General features: G+C 43.2%; 1 protein-coding gene across 3 annotated transcripts in view; it reads right to left on the reverse strand.

Annotated features, from left to right (window-relative positions):
* CCDC81 (coiled-coil domain containing 81) overlaps nucleotides 1–23740 on the reverse strand; it is a 241687-nt gene that overhangs the window by 93468 nt on the left and 124479 nt on the right. For 2 of the 3 annotated variants that reach the window (XM_078658440.1, XM_078658439.1), the window contains exons 6-7: nucleotides 23092–23243; nucleotides 6805–6925 (exon numbers count right to left, since the gene is read on the reverse strand). In XM_078658440.1, coding sequence (XP_078514566.1) covers nucleotides 6805–6925; nucleotides 23092–23243 — 273 coding nt within the window. The remainder of the gene's footprint in view (nucleotides 1–6804; nucleotides 6926–23091; nucleotides 23244–23740) is intronic. The other variant, XM_078658441.1, reaches the window with a different exon arrangement.

The following is a 23740-nucleotide window of genomic DNA, read 5'->3' on the forward strand; positions in this document are numbered from 1 at the left end:
TACACATAAGAATAATTTGAGTGGCGAAGACACTGGCTCTGAATGAGACTATATTACTCTAAATGGTGATGATCGGTGGGTGGGGGGTAGGGGGGGAGGGTGTGATGACCAATGACGACATGATTGTACTGTTGCTACTTAATAAAATGCAAATAAACATGTTTTTAAAAAAAAAAAAGAATAATTTGAGTGGGAAAAAAACAAATTGAGAAAGTACATCCTCAAACTCATATGTTTGTGAGAAATAGGTGTTTTCCCATTCTGCAAACACAAGCATATTTGGTCCTATCAAAGACAAAAGCAAGTGAGTTTCCAGGGTGGTAACAGACAAGAAATTACCTTATATTTAAAATATTTTACCACGGAGAAAAAATAGTTAGTTTTAAAAAATAACATATGGCTCATATTGAGACTTGTTTGAGTAACAGGCATGCACTGGGGTAACTGAGGAATATACATCCATTTTAGACTTGCTGGAGAGAGCCAGGGATCCTATGAGGAGCTGTAGAAATGTCTTCAAATGTAGGAATAAAACTGCAAAACCAGACTTTTGGTTTTACAATCAGGCTCAATGTGAAATGGGATTAGTACTATCAACTAGGATCTTTCATTTATTCCTTTTTCTCCACTTTGCGGAGATGTGGTTACTGTTCGGAAGGAGCTTGAATTTCAGGGAAGGGAACACGAGACCACAAAAAAGACAAGAAGAAGGGAGGACATTACCCCAAGGTCTTGTGTAATCAAAAACATTTCAATTAGACACAGATGGCATGTATTTATCCGAAGAAGAGAGACACCATGCCAAGATTAACACAAGGAGACCGATCACAAGCACACAAGAAGTATGTCAGGTAGACCTGAAAGCTTGCCTATTGTGGAACAAGTGCAAATAAACATTCAATCTAAAAAACATAGATGAAGATTAGCTAAGAATTGTTTTTTAGGTCGAGCTGGAGAAAGCAATGCGAAGCATTGCGTCCAGCTCGGCAACTAATGTTGCCTGTCTCCTGGGAATCTGAGACAGGGGTCGGGCACGCGCGGCGATTGGTATCTATGAACGCGCACGTCCAGGCCGGCGCCGTGCCCATCTCCTGCCTCAGATTCCCTGAAGTGCGCAAACACATACACACAGCCACACTCATGCATGCACACACACACGCACACAGCCACCCCCCCTGCCCCCATTCACCTGGCTCTTTTGTCGCGACTCCCCTGGTATCTCCGCCGCATCACCTGGCCTGTTCGAAGACGGGGACGCATTGTAATGAGCCCCGCAGAGTCCTGGTGTCAGTCAGTGGTGCGGGGTGTCCTGGAGTCCCACGCGCGCCAGCCCTGGTGTCCGCGCGCGGCATCCGTCACTATCCGGCCGCCTCTGCCCGGCTAGACTTCTACCGCCGGTGGGCGGTGCCTCGCCGCGCTTCCTGCCCCGCCTGCAGCGGATTGGCGCGGCCGCGCTAAGCACCGCCTTGTTTGCCGAGTAACTGGCTCGGGGTCAGAGAAGTTCTTTGTTTGTTGCAAGGTTTAGGAATCCTTCCCCTACCGGATTCCTGTGCCCCCATGACTATTTTTTTTTATAACCGTACCTGGGTCACTTCTCTCTCCTCCGTGGCCGAGACAGATCCACGGCCACTTACGTTGATGGGAGTGACTGATCCACGATCACGTGCCTTTGCTGTTGGGAGTGTTCAGTGAACTAAAATGCACTTTTGATGCTTGAGGGCATCTTTGCAAAGCTCCCGGGGTGGTGGTGTCTGAACTCGGCACTGCTCGATGTTATTTTACACGACATGATTGTTCCAGATCTGTCACAGCCGGACATTTCTTTGCCCTGGGTTGGTTGCAGCGGATCTGAGACTGCCTGACAGCTCCTTGTGATTTCTCCATAACTAACACTGGCTGGCATGTCTCAGTACATCTGCCGATTTAGCCATCTCTCACTGTCTTCCGGAACAAGTCAGGGGGAGGATCCCATGTATTGTTTAATGTCCCCCAAAATACGATCTCCCTGTCTGGGTTTGTAAGCAAATCTTTCCCTGAACGACTTCTAGTTATCTGCTGGAGAAAGTGGTCGCGCCCCTCGCTTCTATGCCCCTCCCCCTCTCCCACACACATTACCAGCAGCACAAACTTATGCGCACACACTACGACAAACACACCAGCAGCAATCTTACACACGCACATACAGCAAATACACACCTCTTACACCATAAGCACCAACACGCTTGGAATAAAACACATTAGCACTAGACTTACCAGCACAATGCACACAACGAGAGAAAACACACTAGTCACCCCACCAGGGCAGTGTATCAACATCAGCAACCCATACTCACAAGCACACACCATTACTATGCGCGCTGCAAACACAGCTTGCACACACAGGACACACATTCTGTCATAACGCACACAACATGCGTACATAAAAGAAAACATGCCCACAGCATACACTGCGGGCGCAAACCAAAGACCCTGCACACAAAAAACACCACCACCCCACGCACATATATGACCAATTAAATGCCCCCAGCAGTCGCGTGTATCACCCAGGTGCACGCATGCACAGCAGAGACAACGCATCAACAAAGCGCACATATTACATACGCATGCAGCACTCCAGCAACAACACACACCATACATAAAGAAATGCACACAAAGCACATCGCCATCACACATGCGAACCCAAATGCATATCCTAACAGCACCTCATGCACAGCGTCACATATCACCGGCACACCACACCACACCACACCACACCACACCACACCACACCACACCACACCACACCACACCACACCACACCACACCACACCACACCACACCACACCACACCACACCACACCACACCACACCACACCACACCACACCACACCACACCACACCACACACACACACACACACACACACACACACACACACACACACACACTTTATTATCCCAGCCTGACATGACATTTATAAGGACAGCTGCAGAAGTGGTATTTTCCATGTATGTTGTATTTATTGAAAAGACAGGGAACACAAACACATCTCCTGCCTCAATCCCAGACAAAGGGGGAGGACAGAGTGTTCCAGATGTGACCATCTGCATATTCCCAGCCCCAACCACGATTTTGTACCACGCTTTATTTTCACAAATTGTGCTTTTAAAGGGTTGCCATATTTCACAGTGGGGTCTAGCACAAAGTAACCATGGTTTCTGAAAAATCTGGCTCTGAGCTCATGACAATCTTGCTACACACAGGGTAACGTGCACAGACTCAACAACCAGGTCAAGAATGTCGTCGTCCTTAAAGACAGTGGAGAGAGATCTCCCAAACTCATGTGGTCTGCACATTAGTACTACTGTGTACAACGGATTTCGGATGTATGTGTACATGATTTCGCATTAATGTGTACATCAGATTTCGCATGGTTGTAATTTCGTATGAATGTGTTCAGTAGGAACAATGAAGGCTGCACAAGAGGCTCGTCCCCTGCACGGTGTGGTTCTCCACCTAGTGAAGTGACCCAGCTGATCCTCTCCCTCACCAACGACCCCGCCACCGCCAGAGCCAACCTGCACGAAGGGATGACAGACGTAGCCAAATGGATGTCGAACAGCCGCCTGAAACTGAACTCGGACAAGACGGAAGTCCTCATCCTGGGATCCTCACCCTCTGCCTAGGACGACTCCTGGTGGCCCCCCGCCCTGGGCAGCGCACCCAAACCAACAGACCACGCACGCAACCTGGGCTTCATCCTGGACTCCTCCCTCTCCATGACCAGACAAGTCAACGCCGTCTCCTCGTCATGCTTCAACATCCTGCGCATGCTTCGTAAGATCTTCCGATGGATCCCCACCGAGACCAGGAAGACGGTCACCCAGGCCCTCGTCACCAGCCGTCTGGACTACGGCAACTCCCTCTACGCCGGAACCACCGCCAAACTCCAGAAGAGACTCCAGCGGATCCAGAACACCTCAGCACGACTCATCCTGGACATCCCCCGCCGAAGCCACATCTCCGGACACCTGAGAGACCTGCACTGGCTCCTGGTCAACAAGAGAATCACCTTCCGGCTCCTCACCCACGCACACAAAGCCCTACACAACCAAGGCCAAGGATACCTCAACAGCCGCCTCAACTTCTACGCTCCCAAACGCCAACTTCGATCGACCAGCCACGCCCTCGCCGCTGTCCCCCGCATCCGAAGAGCCACCACAGGAGGAAGGTCCTTCTCCTACCTGGCCGCCAAGACCTGGAACTCCCTTCCGACCCACCTCCGCCTGACCCAGGACCACCTCGCCTTCAGGAAGCAGCTCAAGACCTGGCTGTTCGAGCAGTCACTCAGGGACACCACAGATTCACTCAGGGGTACCACAACATCACTATGCGCTACCACAGCATCACTGAACGCCACAGCATCACTCGTCGCCACCACAACATCACTCAGCGCCACCAAAGCATCAATCATTGCAATCATTCAACAACAACTAGTTCAAATATGTTCTCTCAATGTTTCAAGCTTTATTACAAATGTCACAAAAAGATGTTAATATTTCACTTCTGTTCTTGGATTTTCGTCACAATAAAATACACTGAACATAATCTTCACAAAAGTTATTTACAAAAGTTTAAGCTATTGCCATTATAAATCACAAAAACTTTTATTTAAGTATTAATTATTTAAAAAAATAAGACATTGTTATTTGTAATATCAATACATCTAAGTCACGTAAATACAACACATATTGCATTACAAATGCTATAGGTGTCACATTTGCGAAAGTTAAAACTACTGGCATTGTAAATGACAAAGCTATTAATTTCGCTATTTTCAACACATAAATAAAATATTTGTCATTTACAATACCAATAGCTCAAACTTTCCTAATGCGAGACCTATTGCATTGCAAATGCTTGTTTTACTTGGCTGGCTATCAGGAGAGTACAGTGACACCATATGAACAACTGATTTCTTAAATTAAAGTGTGCCTGTCTGTACTAATCACTGAAAAAGGCATTTAAAAAAGGTGTTGATTTTTCTCATAAATTGATTGGAGAAAGTCATGTCGAGCATGGCAACTGAGTATCTTCACTGCAATAGAAGAGGCAAAGAATCAATTCAAGAACCTGCCACTGTAGTTCAAAGTACATGGCAAAAGGTTGGAAATGAGAGGATGGGAATGGATTTTATCTGTCAATATAATGATTGCAATGAGGGAAACTAAAAATGTCACAAAGAACCACCTGATGAAAAGGCGGTAAATTAGCCCTCTGAAATGACAGTAGCTCTGCCTCTGCCTGAACTGTACGCGTCCCCACACGTGCCACCAAACTGTGAACACCGCAGCACAACTAGAGCCCTAAGAAGACTGCATGCCACCTAGACACTGCAGGCCTTATTTACAAGATGTTGCCATAGGGCAGCCCTCAATGCCTTCCTGCTGCGCTACGGTAAAAGAAAACAGCAGGAATGGGCAATATCTATTAGATACGGCGCCTTCCTGTCCTTTTCCCCTGCGCCGGAGCACCATGGGCTGCTGTGCGCCAACGCAGGCACTATGGTGCAAGGGTGCCTGCGTTGCGGGAATGATTGTTTTTCTGCTGGAAGGAAAACCTTCCTGCACAAAAACAATCACACAAGGCTTTTCCCTCATTCTATAAAGGTATTTCTCCTCATTGCGCCTCCCTGGGGAGGCGTACGTTTTTGCCGCTGCCTCAGAACTATGATTCCTTGTAAATCTGGTGCAGTGTCAAAAAGCCATGGGTGTTGCTAGGAATGCCCCCAGCAACACCCATTGCACACTCCTTTAATGCATAAAACTGCATTAAAGGGAAAAATATTTACAAGGCCGCATTAAACCATGCCAAGGGGCTTAGTGCTGCCTGGTAAATATGGAGCAGGCCCCTGCGCCACCGGAGCGCTGCAAAAAGTGACACTCCAGTGGCGCAGCCTCATTGTAAATGAGGCCCTGTCTTTATAGCCCTCTTCTCTTCTTTCCCAATCACCGATATCACATGTGTTGGTCCCGTTTGTTAAAATAAACCAAACCGAGACTATTAATGCCCTAAGGCACCAATCTATTTGTTGAGCTCTCCAGATTGGAAACAACGGTACCTAGTCACTTAAATCAGGGCAGTATTGGTTGGAGGGGTTGGATACTTCACGCTCACCTCTGGTACATATAAGGTGACAGCCACTGACCTCTCCCATTGCCTGTGAGCAACAAGGGCCCCATTCTGCAAGACAAGGGCACATGCTTGCAAAGGCGCTGCTGGGAAAGCTGGCTGAGCACCAATCTGTGCAGTGTTTTATTTGAACCAGTGGTTTCCAGTGCTCGGCACCGGCACTTAATTCTCAACACGGGACTTATGCTGGTCTACCACATGGCGGCGCTGTATAACTAATTTAGAGATGACCCCAACCGCCTTTGTTTATTCATTCAATATACAGTAAAAATGACTAATACCTACCACCTTAGCCATTCTAATAGCATTGGGGCCAGGAATAGTCTGAATTGTCACACTTGTAGGACTGCAATGGTTAGTAATTTTGTTGGCACTGTCATTAGCAGAGCTGGCAAATTAGGCAATGAATCTGTGGCAGAGTCAGCTTAATGAAAGATATACCAACTAGCCTTTGTGGTTCTTACTCAGGGTTTTACCGTGAATTGAGTTTCACATTAAAAGTTGGTTACTCAAATAGTGGTGAACACTGTGTGCCTTAAGGTGAAGGGTCAATTACAGTTGAAATCAAATTGCTGCACCATGTACAATGTAAGTCAGTCGATACTTTTATAGTGTACACCAAGCAGTCACTAACTTTTCTGGAGCAGTTTTCGGCTTGCAAATTTCATCCACATCTTCTATCATGCTAATTTCTGTCACTTTAGCTGGAACAATAGTTTGACGGCTCAGAAGACGTCTCCCAGACACACAGTCTGCTGCAAAAAATAATAAATATAAAATAAGAAGGCAACCAAAATATGTACCTGGGAATAATGATTGTAAATCACCAAATAAGTTGGACAAAAAAGGATAAATATCACTCAAGAATTATTTGTCAATATTATGAAATTTGAAAGTACCTTTGACAAAGTAATACTTAATCTCAATAGAAGCACCCAGGTCTCTAAACAGGACCTGCCAGGCACTAAATGGGAATATTTCAAAATAATGAGACTTTATTTTCACCAGCACTAAACAGGCATTTCAAACTTTACAGTACATCCTGTCATTTAATTATTAAAGCATTAATTTTAACTATTTGAAAACAACGATGCAAATTGCACCAGTTATCTGCTTTGTTGAAGCTGAGTGACTCTAAAGGGGATATGTTGAACTCTGCACACAACACCAAAACTAACTAAATAAATACATGCATCAATAAAAAAATAAAATATACAAAATGAATGATGCGAGTGCAACATACTGTGGTTTCTACATAGCTTTTTGTTACATGGGCCATGGTGTCCTGCACCACTGAGGCCATTTGAGTTTGAGGCACCAGTGTATGTAACTATCAAGAGGTTAATCTAGAATTCACACAGCGCGGAGGAGCAAGCCAACTTGCTGCGCTGCATGATAGGAAAAGGCACATTGGAAGGAGTAAAATTTGGTCATTTGTAGTATAAACTAGCAGTTGTTGGTTTAAAGAATTGTGCATTTATTGACTATAACTCCTACATCTTTGACTTTGTCCATTTGACTTTGTCCATTTTTGGAATCAAACATACATGCTTAAATAATGTTTTGTTTCGTCTAAAATTTCTGTTTGGAATGTATGATGTTAAAATTCCTTTTGATAGAGTGTTTATATGTATTGTCCTACTTATGTTTGTAAAATTCATTGTATAATAGTGTAAATATATGGATGTACAGTGGTCCTATATTTTGCGATAAAATGTACATATAAAGTCTTTCATATAAGAAATATAAACAGATGGTAAAAATAAAAATACCTGGTCAAATCGAATAAGTTGTTTTCTGACCAATAGAAATAAGATTGTATTGAAATAAGGGTGGTGTAGGCATTTTGTGTTTTTTTCGCGTGATAGGAAAAGGGCAGGAATGTGCAGTATTTAACATTACATGGTACATTTCTGTCTTCCCCTTGCGCTGGTGCACAATGTGCTGTCTAGCACCAACGCAGGCACCTTTGCACCATGGTTCAAGGTCGCCTGCATTGTAAGCAGGATTGTTTTTTGTGCAGGAAGGGACCTTCCAGCACAAAAACAATCCCCTGAGGCTGGGCTGCAGAAAGAAGCACATAAAAGAAAGAGGAAAAAATAAGTAGAAATAAAGATATTTTTCCATGTTACGCTTCACCTGGGAAGGGGTAGCATTTTCACGCATTACCAGGTCTACCAGTAATGGTAAACCTGGGAATGTGCCGACATCCATGGGTGGGTGCGAGTGAACACCAACGATTTACCCATGGAATGCCTCCCTGGGGCAGAGTAAAGCAAATTAGCAAATCGTGCTGCGTTGCGTTACTCCAGATGTATCAAGCCACTCAGGGCCAAGCAAGTGGCCTTGCGTGGCTTGATAAATCTAACTTAACAGTTGCATCGCTCTTGCGCCCCATTGCGTGGTTCAAGGGCGACGCAAATCTTTGGTAAATCTGCCCAATACTTTGGAGGCTCAAGGCTACAGGAACATAACTATCCATTCCCCAGCACTGCAGGTTCTGGGCAGCCACATACTTTGCAAAATTTCAAAGGTTCCCTTGAGTCAAATTAAGAACAAGTTCACATAAACATACCTCCAATTGCAAAAAGTACATCCATATATAACACCAAAAATTGACAGTTTAAAAAAATCATTTATTATGAATACATTGTGAATAAAAAACAATATTAATAATTATACCAGGAATAATTCAAGACTCTGACATTGATGTTGACGCACAGATGCTGTAGTAGCAAAATATCGATGAAACCATAATGGAGTCCGAATGTACAACCTGTATTTAACAATTTTCATGTTTTACTTTTTCTGTCTTTAGCTTCAATTGTACAGGTCATAATTGATTGTCTTGTTTTGTTTAATGTTTTTTAGATTAGGGCACTAGATTAGTTAGCCCAACAATATTGTTTTTTATTCACAATGTATTCATAATACATGATTTTTAAAACGGTCAATTTTTGGTGTTATATATGGATGTACTTTTTGCAATTGGAGGTATGTTTATGTGAACTTGTTCTTAATTTGACTCAAGGGAACCTTTGAAATTTTGGGTTGTATAACCTCATTTCCCTTGACTAGTTTAAGGGGTACCTCTCTCTTTTCATACAGCCACATACTTTGAACAGAGGAGTGAAAATGTATATAAATAGCATTTTGAAACCTAGTGGGCCAATTTAAGTTTCCGCCTTAAAATGTAAATGCAAGCCATTGCATGTAATAAAACTATCGCCCCAGGAAAGGGAATTACCTTTTCTATAGTACAGTTTTGGTTCTCATGTAAGAGGACACATTATTTTCTCATGGGAGAATGTAACACCTTACAGGGAGAAAGATTTTGTTGATTATGTTACAAGTGTACTCCACACCATTAGCTTTCCTGTGTGATTTTCGTGCAACACCCAGTGCTGTTTTAATAATGATCTACACCTCTTCATCTCATACCAAGTCTTCACATCAAACACATGGGCGGCTACAGTAATCTACTTATTTGTATAACACATCCTCACACAGTGAGCAACGAATACCCCCTGAAAAAAAAACAGGCTCATCTCATGACACGCCGTTTCTTTGTGGGTAACACACTCAGGATGCCCAACATTGTTCTTTTGGAGGTACTGCTTCATCTCACGAGAATCTATCTCAATACCATTTTTAGTAACCAACTCACCTGGCAACCCTTCCTTAACAAGTTGGTTCTCAGGATAGCCGTATAGTCCGCCATAGCGGGCTATTTTCAGCCATTAAAGGCCCGCTCCAGCGTTAACGAAACGAGCCCAAGGCGAGGGCCTTTAACAAGGAATTGGGCCTTTAATGGCTGTATAGCCCAGCTATGGCAGACTATAACGCTATTAGAACATTCTGCCACTTGAGGGCAGAATGCTTAGATACACTGCAGATTGTAACACCCACTGTGTCATTTATGCCATGAAGTGTCCTTGTGGTCTCTTTTATGTGGGAAAACTAAGAGATCCATCAGTACTAGGATAACAGAACACAAGAGTCGCATTAGAACTAAAGCTTTAAATTCCCCTCTGGCGACACCCATTGGGCAGAATCCAAACACAATATTGCCCAATTATGCTTTACCATTTTAGAAGTAGTAACCCCAAAACCTGGAAGGGCCAGATGTAGGTAGCCCAATACCGGTCGGTAACGGTCGAAATTACCGAATTTTGGCCGTTACCGACTGGTATTTAGGGTTTGAGATGTAGGAGGCAAGTGTAAGGATTTGGTAATTTACCGAACGGTAATTTAAATACCAATTCGGTAATTACTGAATCCTTAATGTAGGGAGCACTCAAGTGAGGGCATTTTTCATTTAAGGATTTGTTATTTATCACCAACTACAAGTTGGTGGTAAATACCGAATACCTTTCAAAAAGCAATTATTTGCTTTTTTGAAAGTGCCATGTGGCAGACATACATGCCCTTAGGGAGCTAACAATTATACCAATTGGATAAAAAATACTGTCAACTTGACAGTTCCTTTAAAAAAACAATCTTCTAACAGGGCTCTCAAATGATCACCCTGGTATACTGATGCTCTTAGGAAAGAAAAACAAAAATGTAGATGTCAGGAACGTAGATGGTGAAGAGACTACGACCCAGAACAAAAATCCCATTATAAAGTCATGATGTCTAACTACAAGCAACTTATTATCATGGAGAAAAGTAAATTCTATAGTACCCAAATTAATTTTGCACAGGACTCTACTAAACAACTGTTTCAGGTAGTAACGCGTCTCTCTGGACAATCAGCAACCACTCCTATCACAGCTACGCAAGAGCTCTGTGATTCCTTGGCGAATCACTTCCAAAAGAAAGTGACGGATATTTTTACCCAATTTAAGGCCCACACAATTAATACTGGACACCCGTCTTCAACCCCTATTGATTATATGCCCCCCCCCCCCCGGGCATGCTCCAATTTGCCTTACTCGGGCCCCCTCTGCTCCTTCCAGGAATTTACCCAGGCTCCACTGGAATTGGTATTACATCTTATTGGTACCACGAACTCTGGCTCACCGGAAGATTCATGCCCCCCTTCCATTCTTAAAAAAAATTCTGACATTATAGGGCCAAAACTTACAGACATTTTTAATGCCATGTTTTCATCTAACACCTTCCCTTCCATCTGGAAGAAGGCAACTATTAAACCTCTCATCAAGAAAAGTTCCTTGGACACTTCTGTAGTCGCCAATTATCGCCCTATAGCCTGCCTCCCTTTTCCCGCCAAAATTGTGGAAAAGATTATGAACATCCAAATCTCAGACGACATAGACCAAAACAACTGTCTTGACAATTCAAAATTTGGCTTCCGGAAGGGACATGGAACAGAAATCGCGCTTATTAAGGCTACAGATGAAATTAGGATGACTCTTGATGGCGGAGGTTCAGCAGTGCTTATATTGTTGGACCTGTCAGCAGCTTTTGACACGGTCGATCACTCCATCTTGATCGACCATGTCACAGCGGCAGGGATTACAGGTGGTGCTAAGGATCTTATTTCCTCTTTTCTCACTGATCGAGTACAATCAGTCACCTTCGGCAATTTCAATTCACCTCCTTTCACTCTCCCTTGTGGTGTTCCCCAGGGATCCTCGCTGAGTCCGACACTATTTAACATCTATGTGTCGGACTTAGCGAGGATCATCAAAATCCATCACCTGGCGGTAACATCCTATGCTGATGACACCCAGATTGTCTTAGCCATTAACAAAAATGGAGATGAAGTGGCCTCCAATTTTAATCAGGGAATGTTAGCAATAAGTAATTGGATGTCCATAAATTGCCTGAAGCTTAACTCCGACAAAACGGAGGTAATGGTGTTTGGTAATCTCTCCCCAGCCTGGTCTCCTACCTGGTGGCCTTCCGTCCTGGGACCACCCCCGCTCCCAGTGACCAAGGCCAGAAATCTGGGAGTTTTACTGGATAGCAAACTGACTCTCATGCACCATGTTAATGCGGTAGTATCATCCTCATTCTACACCATGAGAATGATTAAAAAACTTCTACCTTATCTCCCTATGAGCATGACAAAAACCCTGGTCAGTGCACTGGTTATATCTCGCATAGACTATTGCAATGCGCTTTTGGTCAATGCTCAGGAGGGAGTTTTAAAAAAGCTACAACTGGTGCAGAATGATGCGGCCAGATTGATCACGGCCACCCCCAAGTATGCTTCTATCTCTGGCACTATTGAACAGCTTCACTGGTTGCCAGTGAAAAAAAGAACCAAATTCAAAGCACTCTGCATTGCGTATAAGGCAATCCACTCTCAAGGCCCAGCCTTTTTAAAGGATGCTCTCTGCCCCTACAAACCTGTCAGATCCCTTCGATCTTCTACTGCCGGTCTTATGCAGGTTCCCAGGACCAAGAAGGTCTCCTGGGGGGACAGGTCCTTTATAGTGACCACTACCAAATTATGGAACAGTCTCCCTAGCCACATTAAAACCTGCACATCCCTTTTTTCTTTTCGTAAACAGATAAAGACCTGGTTGTTCAAACAATAACTACTCATGGATAAGTTCAGTGGACACTCAGCACCGAGACACCCTCGGGTATTTGTGCGCTTAACAAATTTCCTAAAAAATAAATAAATAAAAATAAATAAATGTATGTGTGCCACATGTGCACCCAATGCACCCTAGCACTATTCAGGGGTGCAACAGGGTGTCAATGTGACACCCTGCCACCCTTGAAAATGTTCCCCCTATTACCGATTCGGCATTTACCGAATCGGTAATAGTGAATGGCTTCCCATACATTCCTATGGGCCTCCAGGCCCATAGGAATGAATGGGAATTACAGAATCGGTAAATACCGATTCTTAATTACCGAATCTTACCGATTCGGTAATATTTACCGAATTGTTATCTACATACCAATACCGAATCGGTAAAATTCTGTATTTTAGATTTGGAAAATGTAGATTACCTACATCTGGCCCTTAGTTTCTATTGCAAGGAGAGATCTATTGGATAAGGTTTCTTGACACTCATAGCCCAAAAGGCATGAATGATAAGTTGGAATTGTCGTGTTTTCTTTAATCAGAGAATTACTCTGCCTGTAAATATATTACCATCTTTGTATATAATTTTAAGTTCCATGCTGGTGTATGTAGTACTTCGCTGCATCTTGACCTGTCTTTTTTCTTACTTAAATTATTGCAACATACATCTGATTTGATTACTCTGGTGTGTAGTGGATAGCACAATTCATTTTAGTTGCTTCATGGTTAGCAATCCAATATGATTTTACTTACCATTACCAATTATGTATTTTGTCGAGATGAGATTCATTATTCTTTTGTCTGTTTTATGCACAACAACCCAACATGTTTTGTTACATTCGTGATAATCATATTTACTGTTATTATCACTCAAGTTGCGACTTGCTAATTGCAGACTATATTATTTACATGTTTGGATGATACCTAGCATGATTCAATTTTCTTTGAGTACTACCATTTTATATCTGTTCTACATTATTCTTCATTTCTCTTTTTCTTCTTAATTCTTTTTTGTTTTGGGATCACTTGTTTCTCATTCAACATCATATTTCACACAAGTTATAGCAAATAGTGATTTATTTTTTCACTGTTGGTTAATTAGTCCGTTTTCTGCTTTCTCGTCGCCTTCAAATGCATTCTGTTTCCGGGCTTGCGTGTTTCATGCCTGTGCACTTAACAGCGTCACTTTGCTGCAGCCGGAGGACCCTCAAGTAAGATTGCATGATCACACTCACGTTTATATTGTATTTTACACACTTTTGTACCCAGGTTGATGTTTTCCCCTTTCTTTTCCTTAATCTGCAGGCAGTGAACTTTCATTACGCGTTTATCAGACTTGCGTATTTTTTCATTAAGACTTACCACTTTGGCATGTAAGCTGTCATATGTTAGGCTGGGCAATATTTTACTCTAAGACCCGTATCTTCTTTTTCAGGCACATATTTTGAGTTATTTTTCCTGTTGGTAGTTGTGACTGGCTACCATTCAGGTAGTTTGGCACTATCATAGGTTTTACTATCGGCACTCGGATTTCATTATGTTGGTGGTGGCTTATTTGCTCTAATTTCTTGGGCCAGGACATTAGTTTTTATGGGATCTATTCATTTACGTCAGCTTCTCTTCTCCACCTTATTTCCTTTACATGTCTCTCCAATACTAGCTGTAGGACGCATGATTTTTCGCATTTGGCAACCGCGTTTGAAAAGAGGTTATATTTCTTTTTTCTCTTTGTTTTATTTCCATTCTCTCATCATGGTTGATAATATTTTATCAGACGCATATCCCGCTTGGTATGAGGTTGTCTAAGTACACTGTATTAGCACTTTTTGCTGTACTAAATAGATTAATTCACATTTTATATGCTCTCTGTTTAGAAATATCCCTGACGAAGGGCATCTTTTGTAGCCCAAAATGCATTGGGAAACTCTTTTACAGCTAGCATCTGAAGATTGTCAAGACGAGCTGATGCACTGAAATTCTTCGTTAATGATTACATCGTTGTCATTAAAGCAATTGGATGGAAAAAGACATCTACGCATATATTATTATTCATCATTGTTTACCTTATGTATACGGATGCTCAACTTAAGATTTGATTAAGATACAAACTTCTGACATTAGTGTATGGTTATGCGTTGAAGTACTGTTTTTCCCATGTTTGGGAACTTTATGAAGAAACACAACCTCCAGTCATTTTTATCTAATAATGCAATTAATGTATTCATTGCAGTATATCAAGAGACTTTGTAGTCTATTTGTAGTCTATTTGTTTCTAGATCACATGAATATATATAATCCAATGCTCACGGGTAAGTGACAACAGGTGCAATAGTGGGTAAAAAGGGTAATAAAAAACATGCACTATTAGAAAAGCATAACATTGTACTCCTTTACATAAATTTGTATAATGAAAGCAGTAGTTGATTATATTCATGAAGTCGGCGGGGTTTCGATCTCAAACAATTGAGATCATCTTCAGGACAGTTGTGTGAGCACCTGATATCATAGAGAACCATGCACCGAGCAAGCCTATGCCTTGTAATCTCTAGTGTTGAATGTGGATGAATCCGGAGTATTTGTAGTTGATTGCTTTTAAGGGGATCCAAACAGGGGGGAGCGTTGTGATTAGTCGTCCTCCCATCTTGTAACTAATTTAAGAACCGTGGTGCCAATCGTCACGGACAAGGTTCAACTAACTTAATTTTCAAAGTTATTCAGCTGCAATTGGTGCGAAGTTCAGTCGGGCACGAGTTCCTGCCGGTGCGAGTCTCCTTAGTTAGAGTGAGACATGCTATCTAACATTAGCACCTACTAAATGTAATACAGTAGCCCAGTGTTAGTCATCGGTATAGATAGACCTTACAACACGGATACATGACTTTAGGAGTTTTTTACTGCCAGGACATGTAAAATAGTGCATATGTCCTAATTTTTAAATACAATGCAACCTGTGCTAAGCGTACTTAGAGCTGACGTAACTATTAAAAAGAAAATGTAGGCTTGGCAAAAGGTTAATCTCGCCAGGTCAAAAGCAGTTTAAAACGGCACTTCAGGCTGCAATGACAGGCCAGATACATGTTTTTTAAAGGGTAGCTTAGTTGGTGGCACAAATGGTGGGACTACCCTCTCATAGCATTTCATTTACAGAGTACATGTAGGGCCATTTACTAGCGACTAACAAGTATATTAAATGTGCCAGTAAGGTCTAGGCCATGCTTACCATGTTTGAAGGAGAGAGCACAAGCACTTTAGCACTGCTTAGCAGTGATAAAGTGCAGAGTCCTAATGACAACAAAAATGGGTTCAGCAAAAGTAAGCAAAAATCTGGGAATGAACCTGCAAAAAGAGCCAGGTCCAAAAATAAGCCTTCTATACCTTTGGTCGTGTTCAGCAGTGGTTTACCACATGCCATAAAGAACATATTTTCTTTGCTATTGCTTTCCTGATTAGGCTTTATGGCCCTCGGGTTGCCTTAAGGATTCTTTTCCTTTCTATTATTCTCTAGTAGTTTTTTTTGTTAATTGTCTTAGACCCTGTCCTCATAAGGACCCTGGTCAAGTTAACTTTGGAGGCTGAAATGTCGGCTTTCTAAGTTTTTGGACAATTTTGACTGTTAGTACTATCAATGAGATGTACTATATGTAGTTTTGTCTCTTGGCTTCTATGAACCACAGGACTATTATTTGTACATTCAGCCTATCGCTTTGGGAAAAAAAAATTCATGTATATGTACTTTATCAGTTTGCATTTTATTTGTATGCTATTACACTGCGACGTTAGGATTCCCTTAATTTTTTTAAAACACATCTAACAGTGGAGATTTGCTATCAATTTTTTCCTAAATATGTAGCAATATTGCAGCAAAAAGATCCATTTGTGGTTTTTTTTTCCTTATTGTTCTTGGTGGCTTACTATTGTTATTTCTAGATGTATTTATGCCTGCACTAACAGTCTTTGGCACAAAAAGACATTTTAAAGATTTAGGGCCTGATTACAAGTTCGGCGGTTCCACAAACCATACTGCTGCGGTGGCCATACGAGGAAGACCGCCAGGGCAGTGGTCTTCCACCCACCATATTACAATGTTCCTGATGGCAGTGTATATTTTTTCATATATGTCGATGCTGGTGTGTATATTTTGGCTGCAGTGTACACATATCACATGGATATTTTGTCCATCAATTGTTCTTTAGGGCTCGGCCTACATCCCACGAAGTGGGTGTGGCTTCAGAGTCCTGTAGAGAGCGGTCCGACAAGCTAACCTAGACATTCCAGAGAAGCGCGTGAATTCTGTACGTTATTTATGGCAGCTGCATATTAATTGGCCATCGCATGGCTGTGTTTTTACAAGGCAGCACGTAATAGGCCATAGTCTGAAGAGTTTCTCCACTTCCTGCATATTCCGTGCGGAGACGCGCATCATAAGCCTATAATTCATCAATTACCAGCTGTCAGGGGCCGCGGTAATTGAATCCAGATGCTGGGCGCGCGTGCACCATTCTTTGCTGTCTGCTCTCGGAAGGCTTGGAACTGTATTTGGCATTCCTGGAGCGTGTGCATTTAGGGTCAGGACAGGATGATGCTGGGCGCGCGTGCCCTCCAGCCTCTGCTCCTGGGCCTCGGCTCGGCAGAGGTGCGTTCCTCGAAGGCTGCTCGGGAGTCTGCCGGTGAGGCACAATATGTTTTTTGTTGAAATCTGCAAGTTATGCAACAGGTTGCGGTTTGCGTGCAAGTACATTAACGGAAAGCGCCACTGGCGCGGAAGCACAAAACAATGATGTGTCCATGAACATAAGTGAAAACAGAGCAGTAAATAATGAGGCAGTGACGTGGTTGCTAGAAAGCAAAATCACTTGTTAGCAATGCTTAATTTGTGCCATAATAAGTGCCAGGGCCCAAGATATTTCTGAGGAGGCCACTGCTGCTTGCCCTACTTCAGGCCACTGCCAGTGATGCCAAATACGAGAACCAACGGCACCTACTATCCAGTGTAGGACTTAAAAAAACAAGTGTGTATACCCAGTCATGCATCTGCTCAGAGTGTGAGTGCAGAGTAGTGAGTGCAGAGTAGTGAGTGCAGAGTAGTGAGTGCAGAGTAGTGAGTGCAGAGTAGTGAGAGCAGAGTAGTGAGTGCAGAGTGCAGAGTAGTGAGTGCAGAGTGCAAAGTAGTGAGTGCAGAGTAGTGAGTGCAGAGTAGTGAGTGCAGAGTAGTGAGTGCAGAGTAGTGAGTGCAGAGTGCAGAGTAGTGAGTGCAGAGTAGTGAGTGCAGAGTAGTGAGTGCAGAGTAGTGAGTGCAGAGTAGTGTGTGCAGAGTAGTGAGTGCAGAGTAGTGTGTGCAGAGTAGTGAGTGCAGAGTGCAGAGCAGTGAGTGCAGAGTAGTGAGTGCAGAGTAGTGAGTGCAGAGTAGTGAGTGCAGTGTGCAGTGAGTGTGCAGAGTAGTGAGTGTGCAGAGTAGTGAGTGTGCAGAGTAGTGAGTGTGCAGAGTAGTGAGTGCAGTGTGCAGAGTGAGTGTGCAGAGTAGTGAGTGCAGAGTAGTGAGTACAGAGTACAGAGTTGTGAGTGCAGAGTAGTGAGTGCAGAGTAGTGAGTGCAGAGTAGTGAGTGCAGTGTGCAGAGTGAGTGTGCAGAGTGAGTGTGCAGAAGGAGAGTGCAGAGTGAGAGTGCAGAGTGAGAGTGCAGAGTAGTGAGTGCAGTGTGCAGAGTGAGTGTGCAGAGTGTGCAGAGTGAGTGTGCAGAGTGAGTGTGCAGAGTAGTGAGTGCAGAGTAGTGAGTGCAGAGTAGTGAGTGCAGAGTAGTGAGTGCAGAGTGCAGAGTTGTGAGTGCAGAGTAGTGAGTGCAGAGTAGTGAGTGCAGTGTGCAGAGTGAGTGTGCAGAGTGAGTGTGCAAAGTGTGTAGAGTGAGTGTGTAGAGTGAGTGTGTAGAGTGAGTGTGTAGAGTGAGTGAGTGGGTAGAGTGAGTGTGCAGAGTGAGTGTGCAGAGTGAGTGTGTAGAGTGAGTGTGTAGAGTGCAGAGTGAATGTGTAGAGCAAGTGTGTAGAGTGAGTGTGCAGAGTGGTGAGTGCAGAGTGGTGAGTGCAGAGTGAGTGTGCAGAGTGAAGAGTTGTGAGTGCAGAGTTGTGAGTGCGGAGTGGTGAGTGCAGAGTGGTGAGTGCAGAGTGGTGAGTGCAGAGTGGTGAGTGCAGAGTGGTGAGTGCAGAGTGGTGAGTGCAGAGTGGTGAGTGCCTGTTCCAGAGAGAGCAGGCTATGGTTGTGCGCTTACACGGTGCACTGACACACAGGAGCTAAAACAAAGAACAGCTGAACACGTGGGAGCTTCATTGAGGCAGACGGCCCTCTGTGAAGGGAGCAGCAAGGAGGGGATGCCTCAACCAATCAAGCGCAGCTACTCACAACCTACTGTACGATTACAACACAGGCCGAAGGGCAGAGCAAGGTCTTTTCGCATTACGCAGGGTGAGCAGTGTGTGTGTGTGTGTGTGTGTGTGTGTGTGTGTGTGTAGGGTGAGCAGTGTGTGAGCGTGCAGGGTGCACCTCCACAAAACTCACGCTATATACGGCTGAAAAATAGCACTAGGCGAGGATAATGAAATTCAACAGTACTGCGAAAGCATGGCTTACATTACAAACAAAGTCTTGCAGTTGCCCATTGTAAATGACAATGCCATTTATTTAACTATTAAGCTATTGGGAATGTAAATGACAATGCCATTTATTTATGATTTAAAGAAATGTCATGAGCAATGCCAATAGCTCAACCTTTAATGATGCCGAGACTGTTGGGTACTCTGTTATTACATGAGCTGTCACGAGCAGGGTGTTTGTCTTGTCACAGCTCGTGACAGTCTCGTGTTGTAAGTTGATGGGGTAGAATGTTATCTTTCGAAGTGGGGGGAGCCCGGGGATTCCAATGACTGTTTTGTGCATAGGCATTATTGTACTGGACTTGAACGTGAGAAGTAGTGACAAATAAACCTCGTCACTTTTCAACCTGCTTCCTGTCTTTGGTTACCGTCTTCCAACAGAGACCATTGCATTGTAAATGCTTGTTGCATTTGTCTCCCCTGTAAAGGTAGTTCACTGTACTTCTTTCTTAAAATGAGACAAAGTCTAGGGAACAATAGACAAGATCAACTGCTCCCTTCAGCAAAATATTTTTGTGTGTGATGTTGAAAAGCAGAGCAAATGCTACAATATATACATTTAACCAACCCATAAATACATACATTAAATCCACTGTCAGCCACCTGATTTAAAACCCCTCCAAGTAGTCTTCAACAGAATATTTTTCATAACCCTAACAAACAACAAGGTGATGGATGGAATACTTGAATTAAACCCTTCCCTGCGCGGGTAATTCCCCCACAGGTGCAGGGGGGGTGGCGCTGCGCCACAGTGCTCGTGACAAGACCAGCTCATCATGAGTCACAGTGGAGGTGTGCTCATGATGGGCTGGTCTCGTCACGACCCCGCCCACTGATTAATTCACGCACACAGGCGGGGAATCAATCACGCATGGGCAGATCGGAGCCGTTATGACGAGACAAGCACCGAAGAGGTTAATATCCAAGGTGAAGGTGAACGATCTCTCTGCCACATTCCAGTACATTGTTTTTTCACCCATCTTGAACGCTAGACAGAGGCCCACCATACGCAAAAAAGAAGTGACTCGGCTCTTCAAGGAACAGCCCATCACAAACTGCCAGACAAGGCCTTATTTAGAAGGGAACCCAAGCAACCTCAGATTGGTTTCATCCTATTTGGCACTCCTCGGTATGACACAGTGAGCTCAGGAGCCATGTCTGGCCGTACCCGCCAGACAGTTAATGGAAACATATTGAGCTGTGCTCCTTCTGTCCCCTGCGATGGAAAATGCCCTAGAGCAATGCACAATGTGCAGAACTCACTTAAAGGTAAAATGCCTTGTGGAGGAAGACAATTCCCACACCATTACCAAGTAAACAAACACCCACCCACATGATTGGTAAACATCAGTGCTTATAGATCCTTGTGCTTGCTTTCAAATAAACACAAAATTTCCATAGACACGTTCCAGCAATGTAAAATAAACTTCATTCACTGAGATAACTGCACAGGCAAATTACCCAAGGCACCCTCCAGACCATAAGGTTTTTTTGCTACCTCAGCTGCTTCTTCATACAGAAGAACAGTTTGCTGTCAATGTGGCCTAACATCTAGGGCGGTCGACCTCAGAGCTGGGCAAATCACATAATCTACCCGTGCCTAACAAAAATGAATGTGTCCTTGTATAGCACAACTGATGCTCATGTAAAACGCTCTGATACAGCCGGGTCGAGTTTGCGCTATATAAAACTACACACAAAAAAAAATCCCAAACGCTAACAGTATGCATAGCAATACCTTAGAAGGCTTCTCCCCTAGCAAACACAAGGAGATGAGGGAGGGAGTGCTGAAACTTTTCAGACACTCACCCCAGTCACAAATCTGGGTTGAATCCATCATCATTCTTTAGCTCACTTTGCCACCACAGTTCAGACCCAGCTATACGCAAATCAGTCTTGACCCTGTGCCTCATGGGAACAGTCCAGCCCGAACTGCCAAGCCATGTCTTCCCTGGACCGGAAACAAGCATCCTAGGACCGGTTTCGGGCTAACAGCCCTCATCAGCCAGGCTAGCTTGAATCCTAGCACCAGGGAGAGCAACGTTGGGGACAGATCAGACAGCAATAAAACGTAGTAGCACGGTTCTTTCTTGGTAACTTTAGGGAACGAACAGGACAGGATGACACTGGCTTGCAATAATCTACAAGCAACCACTTCACAATAGACATCTCATGTCCTAAGTATAAAACCTTCCCTAAGCAGAACTTTGCTCTGAAGAAGAGAGCAGCAGAAAGGTGTGTCAAATGCCTGCCATTAACATTTTGTCTACTACAATCAAATCTTGATCAGGTGCAACAAAGCTCCATCCTTGCACACCTTGGGGTGGAATAGGACTGATATAAAGAAGGATTTGTTCACTGGGAAATTACAAAGGCAGGGAAGTGAGATAATGAAAAGTTGCCTGAAAGAGAAATTCATTGAAAGGGTATGAAGAAGGGAGTTAGGAGAAGGAAGGAAGAAAGGAATAATTGACATGAGGAATGAATGAAGGAGGGGCGGATGAATGGAGGGAAGGAAATAAAAGTGGAAGTCTTTATATGCACCGGAAACACACCATCGCCATGATGTTTTACACACCAAAAAGAGTAAGGAGTGATAACGACAGATTTTTAAAGTTTTTGAAAACATTAGAAAAGAATTTTTTTTAAAAAACACTGGATCACAACAAATAGAAATGTAAAACAGGAAAGCTTAAATACAATCAGTTGTATCCTTGAGTATTCAGATAAATGATGTTCTCTTATAAGGTCTCTTCCTCAACTGATCTGCAAAAAAAATTACTTCTAATTTATACTGCTACAAATTGGCAAAGACAATAGGTTTTGCGCCTTTGGGACATATTGGCTTTGCCAATGCCTTTTGGTGATGCAGTACAGTGTCAGCGAAAAAGCAAAGTGCTTTTTTCCCGATGATGTACAGCATCAGCAAAAAACACAAACGAAAAAAGCATCATGCATCCAAGCATATGCAAGCGATAGTGGAATTACACTGGCACCATTTGCTCTTCTTTTTTATTTACTGGTCCAACCTGTCCAAAATAAATAGAAAATGACTGCAGCAGTGGGAGGCACAATGGAGGAATATGGCAGGGAATATGGGCAAAGCAGTACACAAAGGAGGGAGCCACTAATGTGAAAGCAACACGCGGCCCTGTAAAACTCACACAAGGAAAAGAGCAGCACACAGTATGGGGGTAGAAGTGCACAAGAGAGGGTGAGTGGCACATATGTTAGAGAGTAATGAGGAGTACAAGAGAGAGGAATTTACAGGGAGTACACGAGCCAGAGAGAGAGAGAGCAGAAAATCACATACATTCTAATGGAGTGCTTAGCTGAAGGAAAAAAATCCCTAAAAGTGAGCACTGGAAGGATACAAATCAGCCAATTAAAGGAATGGTAAAGTGGCTATTCTTCGTGAGAGGGACAATGAAAGATGGGACAAGCAAAGCCATCAAATAAAAAGCAAGCAAATGAGAATCCCAATAAAGCCGGCTTATGGTAAGCAATGGGAGGGTGTAAGCCCCTCTAAACTTTTGGAAAGTCGACAACAGGTCTTTCGCAACCAGATAGATTGTGATATACATTACAAAGATAATATAAGTGTGCTGCTTTGGTCAGAACAATGCTAGTGCACAAAAAATGTTTTTCCATTGGTCAAGAGGAGTCAGATTACTTTTGCAGAGCAAATAGATTCCCCGCTTGTTGGTGGTTGGCTCTTCTCCAACATCAATATTGTCCATCAGAAATTATTTGTGATAATATTAACAAACCTTGTTTATTGCTGCTGCTGCGATCCACTTTCTCTTGCTCTTCTTTTTCTGACAGATCAGTACATTTAACAATATTTTCTCTGTCCTGTTGGTCTATTTCCTCTCTGATTGTTTCCATGGCTCCTTTTGCATCAGGACTACTATATTGAGCCCTGAAAAGTACACAGGTTTGGATGATTACCTTAACAATATTCCAAAGAATACGAACTAAGAAACTAGACACAGAGGGTAGCTCAGAACAGTGTCATACTATAAAGCAAGGGAGGCGGAAAAGCTACAAAAAAATAATTTGTGTCTTTGGATTTTCTACAAACTCAGTTTACAGACTGACCATTGCATTTAGATCTTTTCGTTCCATCCTTTTTTGTAGTTTTGGATCTTTGAAGCACCTCAGTGCACATTATTTTCTTCACAATATGCTACAGGAGGTTAGGGTGTGTAATTTCAATATGAAGGAGAACAAGTGCAAATATGTTTATCAATGACAAATTTGGATTAAAACTCAGAACAGGAACTGAGGGAGAAACTGATTGATCGTACAGGTGGTTTTGTTTTGTTCCTTTTTTCAAAGAAAGGCATATGTACACAATCGACTTTATTTACAAAAACATTGCATGCAAACTAAATTACACAATGATATGGGTTTAGA

The sequence above is a fragment of the Lissotriton helveticus genome, chromosome 8 (assembly GCF_964261635.1).
Source record: "Lissotriton helveticus chromosome 8, aLisHel1.1, whole genome shotgun sequence".
NCBI classification, from domain to species: domain Eukaryota; kingdom Metazoa; phylum Chordata; class Amphibia; order Caudata; family Salamandridae; genus Lissotriton; species Lissotriton helveticus.